The 10,197-nt window shown below is 40.9% G+C and overlaps 1 protein-coding gene across 1 annotated transcript in view; it reads left to right on the top strand.

Annotated features, from left to right (window-relative positions):
- SLC30A1 (solute carrier family 30 member 1) overlaps nt 1–6,144 on the top strand; it is an 8,112-nt gene extending 1,968 nt beyond the window's left edge. Inside the window, exon 3 of the mRNA XM_004700140.4 lies at nt 1,649–6,144. Coding sequence (XP_004700197.1) covers nt 1,649–2,553 — 905 coding nt within the window. The 3' untranslated portion in view covers nt 2,554–6,144. The remainder of the gene's footprint in view (nt 1–1,648) is intronic.
- The last annotated feature ends 4,053 nt before the right edge of the window (nt 6,145–10,197 follow it).

Here is a 10,197-nt window from a genome sequence, read left to right as displayed (position 1 = left end):
GGGCTCCGCAGGTGGACCTGCTGCCTTGCCTGGCAGGCCGTTTGACGACACGGCCACGTTGATTTCCAGGGGATTCGACTTGCTTCCCAGAGAAACTTCCCGGCCCTCCACCCCCAGGACGGATTTAGGCGTTGGGGGTTCGAAACCTCCCACCTGCCTGCGGCAACACGCCCTGTTCAGAGCAGTCCCAGCAAATGGCTTTCCCCGAGCGCAAAACCTTGGCGGGTTGCTTTCAGGAGCAACCGTGTGGGCTTCGTGTCAGCGGCACCGACTCCTAAAAAGGGAGCCCTGGTGGCGCTTGGCTGCAACCCAGCGGGCGTTCGAACCCACATCGCTCAGTGGGAGAAAGCTGGAGCCCACTGCTTCCCTAAAGAGCAGCTATGGGACAGTTCAACTCTGCGCCCACAGGGTTGCTGTGAGTCAAAATCCGCTAGTCGTCGGTGGGTTTGGGTTCCCTCCTCAAATTAGTAGGCTCTAGGCTCGGCACCTGTCTAATTACTTCATTTAGCCCATATCCCAATTAGGCTGAGTGGTGATAATTTATTCGCCTTATATTTTTAATAGATGCTTTTCTTTCTAAAAATAAGTGGTGTTGAAAGAAATTTGGAAAATATGGATATGATGAGAGAACACATGGAAAATGAAGTCAGCCAGTGCCCTACCACTCAAGCTCAGTACCTGTTAATAAATTGGTGTAATCCCTCCATGTTCTCCATTTATATGTGTTTACCTGAGTGGATCATATGCCACAGGCACTTTTCCCTTTTTCCACCCCAAGATCAGGATACCATGTTAAGGAATGTCCTCACGCCCCCTGCTGCAGGGGCATGTTCCAAAATCTGAAGTTGCCCTGGTGTACATATTCAGCTTAGATAAAGAGCTAGAAAGGAAGGTAGTAATCAGCTAGGCCCAGCCTTTCCCCAGGTAGTTTTAATAAGGCTTTCTGTAGCTGTTCAAGTGTTTCTAAAGGCCCTCTCCCACAAAGACACTTGTCTTTTATAGTTATGATCAAAAGTTTAAAAGTAAAACCGGATTTTATTTTCAAGAGTGACCACCAGGCCAGAACCTCCTGTCAAATCAGGCCCTTTGTGTTCCTAGACTCACCATAGTTGCAGTTAACTTTGACAGCGTTCCATTTTCTCTTTTCTTTGGTGGGGCTATCAGGTAATCATTGGGCTGCCTAACCTGAAAGGTTGGTGGCTCATACCCACCGTGCATGGAATGAAGTTGAGGCTATCTGCGCCTGTCAAGATTTACAGCCTTGGAAATTCTTAGAGGGGCACTTTAGAATGGGCTGGATGGGAGTCAGTTTGGTATATCAAAAAGCTTAGCAGAATGCCCCCGGGACTCCACACCCATAAAAAAGATGCACTGTTTGGGAGGCTGGTGTTTAGGGAAGCAGGATCATGTTCCTGTCTTAAGTTCTTAAGCCCTGGCTATTGTGCTCTGGCATATTCCCAGTGTATCCATTGGTATTACATGGCCTTGTGCAAATAACAAATTTTTGTTTTAATGAAAATTTTCATTTATTTCAAAAAGAGGTAGGCATTGTTCACTTCCTTTGCCAGGCAAGTAAAATCAGATGAAGATGAAAATGTATGTAAAGACTCTAAATCTATTTTGATACTGAATCTCTCTTTCTTTGTAGATACAGAAAAGTCCAACAATGATGCTATGGAGGTACAAGTGAATGGAAATCTTATCAAAGAAGCTGACCATATGGAATTGGAAGAAGATGAGGACAATGCTGGGCAACTTAACATGCGTGGAGTTTTTCTGCATGTCTTTGGAGATGCCTTAGGTTCCGTGATTGTAGTAGTAAATGCCTTGGTCTTTTATTTTTCTTGGAAAGGGTGTCCTGAAGGGGAGTTCTGTGTGAACCCATGTGCCCCTGACCCCTGCAAAGCATTCATAGAAGTGGTAAATAGTACTCATGCTCCCCTTTTTGAGGCTGGTCCTTGTTGGGTACTGTATTTAGACCCAACTCTTTGTATTGTAATGGTTTGTATACTTCTTTACACAACTTTTCCATTACTTAAGGAATCTGCTCTTATTCTCCTGCAAACTGTTCCTAAACAAATCGATATCAAGCATTTGATAAAAGAACTTCGAAGTGTCAGCGGTGTTGAGGAAGTTCATGAATTGCATGTGTGGCAACTTGCTGGCAGCAGGATCATTGCCACAGCTCACATCAAGTGTGAAGATCCAACATCATACATGCAGGTGGCTAAAATCATCAAGGATGTTTTTCATAACCACGGGATCCATGCCACCACCATTCAGCCTGAATTTGCTACTGTAGGCTCTAAATCCGGGGTTGTCCCCTGTGAGCTGGCTTGCAGAACTCAGTGTGCTTTGAAGCAGTGCTGTGGGACTCGGCCACAGGCCCTTTCTGGAAAGGATGCAGAAAAGGCCCCGGCCGTTAGCATTTCTTGTTTAGAACTTAGTGACAATCTCGAGAAGAAGCCCAGGAGGACTAAAGTTGACAGCATCCCTGCCGTTGTGATAGAGATTAAAAAAATTCCAGATAACCAACCTGAATCAACTTTGTAAGTCTTGAAGAGGTGTGATAGTTGACTGTTGCTTTTAAGCTGCAAGAGATAAAAAACGAAAATCTCCACAGAATTTCTAAGTTTGCCAAGTTGTGTAATTGAAATTCTTGTTCTGGTCACACAGTTTAAATCTATTTTTGTAAGAACATTATGGGACTGCCTAACAGAGTTCTACGAACAGCTTGGTGATTATTAGTACAGAGTACAGCTATGCTGTAGCCATTTTTGCAAAGTCAGTTTTAACACTATGTTACATTTTTGTTGAAAGTAAGTATAAACCTTCTATAACATAATGGCATTTGATTTCCGTTTTCCCAAATAAAAATTAATTAGGGGGATGAATAAATTGTTACTGGAAGCTCTGCTTTTCTCTCCCCCACCCCCAGGGTTTTACTTTTGTGTATTAGCATTGCAATCACTAGAACTTTAAATCATCAAGTTTGTATCCTTTAATATTTTAGATAATATATACTTACCTTTTGAGATCCTCATTATGATGTGTAGTGGCATATTTAAGAGTGACTCAAGAACATTAGTAAGAGAAGTTCCTTTTTGTAATTTACCCGGAGTATTAGTAGTACTTAAGATCAATTACTAACCTATGGTCTGTATTTCTGAGTGTTCGTTGAAGAGACAGTGCTAGGGTTAATAAATTGTGGACTCTGGGATGCGCATATACTAGGATATATGGGGACTAAAAGCAGGTAAGAAAGTTCACCAAACTAAACATTATTTAGATTATGGTAAGCACTCAGAAAATAATTCTAAATTGTTTTTGAGAATTTCAACTCCTCTGTTTTCTTTTACCAAAGTGAATCTAACCCATGGGCGTGTTCACCAGCATTCCTGTCTTTGAGAGACTGGTATCAGAAACAGTGAGGCGGGCATTTATTTCCTCGCTAACTAAACAACGAATAGCTCTCGGGAGATTAGGTTTGATAACGTTAACGGTGAGCTATTAATATCATCTTCTAAATGGCGGGCAAATGCTATTTTAGAGCTCAGATCATTTCATGGTGACCAATCATGAATGGATTTAAATGAAGTTTTCCAAGCAAAACTAGCAATGCTTGTGGTTGCTAAGAGCCACCGACTTGGGAGGGGGGAAGAAAATCTGAAGCTTAAATGCAGTTGGAATATGAAGTTAAGACAGCAAATTATTTTGGCTAGACTCCTGTCTGACATGGTTCTGATACACAGGAAACTGTTTTTGGCTGTTTCATTTTGCTATATAGATTTCCAAGCCATCACAGGAAAAAAATATTTTAGGGTATTTAAGTTATATTTTTCTTGGTAAAGAGGGTGTTAAGCTCTGGGAAGAAACTAGTTTTGTCCTCTAAAGGATGAAAATGATGATCAGTTATCATGTATAGCTCTATTTTTCTAGAAACAAGGTGTCCTGACTACTTAGGTAACTTTTATAGCTGACTACTTTTGGAATGGCTATCTTGGGGATCTGAAATAATTGTTTAATGGGTCTTAAGATGAAGTTTGGAATTTGACAGTTAACTTTTTAAAGGATGATATTTGTGGTAGATGGTGGTTTCTTTGTTTTCTGGTATAAGCCTATTGCTGGCAATGGGCCTATTTAAGAATAGCCAATTTCTCCAATGAGAATAAAGGTAATTTTGGAACATGGTTTGTAAGTTCACATTTACTGTAAAGGGCCCAAACCATAACCTGCCAATTTGCAATACATTTTAATCTTTTAATACTCTCACTTGATACTGGGTAATTCAATTCCTAAACTGGTAGTTAGCTTGAATTTTGCAAAAGTGTTTTGAGGTTTGTTTTTTTTCTTTGTTTTTAACATGATACATGGGATCTCATGTGGGTGAACAAGAGAGAAATCTGCGAATTGTACTGTGCATGTGCATTCCTGGTTTAACACATTAAACTGCAGAACATTTTAAATTAGTTCATGTAACAGTGGATGCTCCTTTTTTTCAAAGGACTTTGTCATAATTAAAATCAGTGGGCACCGACTCACCTTTTGAGTTTTAACAGACTTATTTCTTTATGATGCACTTTTCTAACCCATTTTTAGCTTATCCTAGCATTACTTTAAAAACATGCTTTTATATTTATTGTGGAAGATCAGTGTCTTTTCAAAATAGCTTATTCCTTTCTGAAATAAAATGAGGGAAATACTCTGGATTACTAAGAGACTTAACCCAAGATTTAAATAGGCTGTTCTATATTACACTGCATCAGTTACAGGACATGCAACTCTGCTGGCTCTTTTATATTGGAGCAAGATCAGTGTATCTAGAATACATGTTTAGAAACTTGTCCTTTGTCTCAGTTTAGTGAGAAGAAGGTGCTGTGCGTGCCTGAAATTAAAACCAACTCAGTTATTTTTCCCAGCCAAATGCAGCCTTAGTGTTGAGAGCTTGAATGCTCCATTGCCACCTGTTAGCGTATATGATTAATATTTTTGAGGGTGTCTGCATGATAAGAAAGGTGTGGACTAGAATCTAAAACAAAACAAGAACCCAAACTCAGACACTTTGCTGTAGGTATTTTAATGCATTCGAAAGCAATATGTTGAATACCTAAGGTATGTCATTTGAGCAGGAAAAAATGTCTACCCAGTGCACCTTAGCAAACCACTGTCGGTATGGAGAAAAAAGGCTCTGGGAGCGAGCTTATATGTTGCTAACATCCTCCATGAATTTTGCATTTTTGAAAGTTTTGAGGGAAATTAGCCTATGAAATCTAATGTGAAGTATTTAGTATGTTACCTGGTATTGAGTTGAAGATTTTTACTGTTTATGAATGGATGTCATCTGAATGATATGTCATTTACCTGCTGTCTTAAGATATTCACACAAACAAATATGGAGAGCAATTCTACAATATAAAAATATTTATTTTAATATTTTCAGTTAAGTCATAAAACAGTGTTAAAACTCTTAGAAAGGTGGAGGGTTTGTTTTTTTCCTTTCCTGTTTGTTTTTGGATGGAAACTGTCACATAACAGCGATGACCGTCTCTGCAATGGAACTTGTAATAGTACCATTTTGATGTGGCTCTACCGATTTGACGCCGTGGCAATGCTCTTTTGTTTTCTAACAAGCTCTGAAATATTAGCTGTCATTCTCACTGACACAAAAGCCTTTTTGTGTGTCAATTTCAACTTTTAAACCAAAAATTTTGTCGTCTGGTGTCTTTGGCAAAAAGATACTGAAGGGAATGTAACATACAACTAATCTGTGGTTATATATTAAGACACAAATTGCCACATTATGGTTCTGCCTTGAAACAGCACAATGAAGTGTATCAGTGTATGCTGTGATTCTTTATGAAGCTTTCCTATTGTGTTTTTGTGTCTGCTGTTGCCTGTTCTTGGGGCCAAACGTGGCAAAGTTATCATCTCATTAAATGCAGATGCAGATAAAATGTCTTTAGTGCTGCAACATTATACCTAACTTTTTGTATGTTTTATGACTGTGTTATTTTCCAAAGCTGTTCCTACCTCGCCATGAGGCTTTATGGATTGTTAATGTATTATAAATGTTCTATATGAGACAGACTACTGTGTTTCTTCTCATTTATTAAAAGTAGAAAAATAAACTAATTTTAATATCTACTTCATTGTTTGTGGAGATGGCCTTCCCCTTGATCGTCTAGGCTGACGTCTAGGCTTATAGAAAAGAGTTGGACTCAGGTATGGAAAGGGAAATTCCAGCTTAATATAATGGTATGGAAAGAAGAAAAAAAAATTTCAGGAGAAACTGAAAGATTGATTAACTCATTCCAATGGCCAACAATAAGTACTTCATACCATTTGCTTATGCACAAATATGAGGGGCCTTTAAAAGTTCATGGAAAAGTCCCATTATCTTCTGTTTCTCCACATGTTTTTTTAACACCCCCTCCCACCCCCACTATATGAGGCAAGGAGACCGGGTGGTGTGGTTATGCATTGGGCTGCTAACTGCAAGGTCAGGAGTTTGAAACTACCAAGCCACTCAGGAGAAAGATGAAGCATTTTATTCCGTAAAAATTAACAGTCTCAGAAACACAAGGGCAATTCTACCCTGTCCTGTAATGGTGCTATGACTCACCATTGACTGGCAGTGAGCTTGGCTTAGTTGGAGTATATGAGGTCTGTACTATGTTGTCTATTGCCTCAGGATCGAGCTCACGGTTGGCTTAGAATAAATATCTAGGAGTGAAAGAAGATACAGTAATACTATGGGCTAAAATGCTCTTAATGAGTAATGTCAGAACTGTGCTCCATGAGATTTTGTTGTGTTTTTATTTTTAACATGATTGGGTAAAAATTTACAGAGTAAGTTCATTTCCCATTCAATAATTTATACACATTTTGTTTAGTGGCATTAGTTGTAATTCCCATAATGTCACAGTACTTTTCCCCCTTCCTCTGTGGGTTCCTTGATTCACTTTGCCCATCTTTCCTGCATTCTGAACTTTGTTTGGAAAATTCAGTCCGAAATGGTTGGCTTTCCTGAAGAGCGTGTTCTTGAGGGGTGATGGTATTCATTTGATAGCCTGACATCTGGCAGAAGGCTGAGCACCAGAGCAGGTTGGAAGGGTGTCTAAGGGCCATAGTTTCAGGAGTTCCCATGATTCTCTGTGAATCCAGTAAGTATAGTCTTTTTTAATGATTTTTCTGCTCTGCCCAGGACTTTCTATTGTGATTCAATCAGAGGTCAGTAGTGGTAGCCAGAACATCTGCTTCTGGCTGTGGGCTGGTGGAGGGGGATGTTCATTCGGCCTTAGTTTTTTGGACTCATTGTTTCTTTGAGCCTTTGGTGTTTTTCACTTGCCAGGAAGAGACCAATCTTTGTATTGTAGACAGCCACTCACAGCGTTTAAGACCCCAGTCGTGCCAACTGACCTTGATGGAGAGATGGTCTTCAAGACAAGGATCCTTTGCCCTCAAGTCTAGTGACTCAGTCCCTCAAGGTGTTGGGTTATTGCTAAAAGCTTTTTCATAACTTTGCCCCCGTGTATGCTCTATTGGACACCTGAATACATCTGCAGCACATAGAAATATGTATGTAGAAATACCCTCTGCCAAACCTGTGTAGGCACATGGGTGTATACACATGGATGTACTTACTCCCAAATGCCATTCGGCTTAGCTGTTTCCTCTGTGTCTACTTGTCAGCTATTGTTTGTTACTGCTCCTGAAGGGTTGCTTATGTCATCGTATTCCCCACGGTTCCCTTTTGCTCTTGCATGCCTCCAAGTATCTTCCTTTGTCTCCACCATGTGTTTTCACCGCCTGTGTTGTGTGTTGCTTTTCCCGCCACACAATATATGTCACTCTCTAGTTGATAGTTTTTATCAAGTTTCCTCTCCTCCCTGACAACTATTGAGGGGTGTGTCGATAATGTAAATCTCTTGTTGACATTTTATATGAATGGTCATACAGCATTTCTCCTTCAGGCATTGGCTTATTTCACTCAGCATAATGGCCTCCAGGTTCATCCATGTTGTGGAATGTTTCACAATTCATCATTATTCCTTTTTAAATTTTTAATTAAAAGATAATTTTCTTGGGGGCTCTTACAACTCTTATTACAATCCATACATCAGTTGTTTCAGGTATATTTGTACATATGTTGCCATCATTCTTATCTAGACAGTTTCTATTGCGGTCTAGGTATCAGCTCCTCTTTTCCCCCCTCCCTCCATCCCCATTATTCCTTAATGTTACACAGTATTTCGTTGTGAGTATCATCGTTTATCCATTTATTTCTTGATGGAGCTTTAGGTTGTTCCATCTTTTTTTTAATTGTGTGTATTGTTGCAATGAACATGGGCATGCAGTTATATATTTGTGTCGCGGCTCTTAGTTTCCTACGATGTAGCCACAAAATTTCCGTGGAATAGTTTTTGGGGAAGTCAACCACCAGGCCTTTCTTCTGAGACACCTCTGCATAAACTCAAGCCTGGCTTTTCAATTAGCAGATGAGTACATTTAGTGTCCACACTACCTAGCGATTATGTACCAGACTTGAATGTTCTTAGTGAAGGTTTATAAGCCTTTCGGTCTATTTCATTATTCCTTTTATTTCACAGCAAACTGCGATGCTAAGTGCCTTACCCAAAGTCATATTGCTAGGAAGTGGTGGATCCAGAACATGGAATCCAGCAGCTTGCTCCCCCGCCATCATTTCAACCTTTGACCAATCATAAGTAAACTCAAAATTGGAGAGTTTTCTTTTTCACGTTCGCCCAATACAACACCCATAGGAGACAACGCACAGACACGGAGCACTTGTAAAGGAGGGTGCCCTGAAAGAAATAACATACGTACTTACATGCATCCCATGTGTTTATTTTAAAGCCTTGGTATAGTCATCAGGTGAAAAATCAGAACTTTTGTGACTTCTACTTACAGTATGATGTGGTACCTTGTTATTTTGAGTACACAGGGAGAGGAAAAACAATCTTTTTAGGATTTAGAGTCTTGGGGTTTAGTCCAGCCATGTGGACGAGAGCCAATCTTTACAAAACGGTAGCATTTCACTTCACTCTGTCAATTCTAACTCAGCGTTTCACCTAAGCTACCAGATAGTAGGGGTTGGCGATGTGTTCTGTCACTAGAACAGCATTCTCTACTTTTACACTTAGGTTCTAATATGTGTCTAGGTTGCAATGGTCACACAGAATTCGCAATATTCGTATTCAGGGTTTATTAAGGAACTTACAGTGAGTGTACAATGAAAGTGGGAATTGCTGAGAATCCAGTTGTTGATCAGGACAGGTTACAAAGTTTTTCAGGGTTTCTAACACATGCCCAAAGGGCATGTTGCTCTGCGTATTGAAGGCTTTCATCTCGAGCTCCAGGGGTTAGGGAACCCAAGGGGTTAAGTGCCCAAGAGGCACCCTACTCAGTAAACCTCTCCTGTGAAATTACTCAGCTCCACTTCCAGATTCAGCAAGCCCAGCACCGCCGCCCCCCTCACCCCCCATTAAATGCCCAGAGGCACCCTACTCCACAAGCCAGCCTTCTGCCCCAAAGCACTTAGCTTTGCTTGGCCCACCAATTTCATGCTCTGGCTCCTAGCTCAATTGCTGCTCCTCTGATGTCACATTTGTCATCTGGATCCAGGAGGCTTACTGTGCAGAGATCTCGGGGTGCATAGGATGCCCTCTCCTCCTGACTGTTGTGGTAGGAACCCCCCCTTCTCAGAGGGCTCATTTTATACTCAGCGGGGTGCCATGCCAATGAATCTTGTTCACAGTTACTCACAGGTGAGTAACTTTCTTAGCCAGAACCATGCAGGTGAAGGTCATTTGGTAGGAGTTAGGGACTTTGACTAGAAGAGTCATATTAAGTAATTCACGGCTCCTGCAGCTTAAGAACCACGTTTACTGAGCAGGAAAACTGTGGTTTAGGTATCTTTGATCTCATACTGAAAACTGGGCCCTTCGGGGGTGAGAGCAAAGATGATTGTGGTGCTTGTGAAGAGGAGACAGAATGGGCTGTCTGCTTTTCACAGGGGTCCTGTTGACATTTGGGAGGAACAATTGCAATGCACAACTACCCCCTTCATTTGAAAGTTTCACCACTCTGGCCGCCTCCCACACAACATCCCTGGTGCTTATGTAGGGCCCACTATGGAGAAGCTCTGATTGGTGTCACACATCTTCCAGGGAGACA

This window comes from Echinops telfairi, unplaced genomic scaffold (genome assembly GCF_000313985.2).
Source record: "Echinops telfairi isolate 266 unplaced genomic scaffold, ASM31398v2 ScPeMD7_7424;HRSCAF=8462, whole genome shotgun sequence".
Classification (NCBI taxonomy): domain Eukaryota; kingdom Metazoa; phylum Chordata; class Mammalia; order Afrosoricida; family Tenrecidae; genus Echinops; species Echinops telfairi.
The sequence above is the reverse complement of the archived record's forward strand: the minus strand, read 5'-3'. Positions and strand labels throughout refer to the sequence as shown.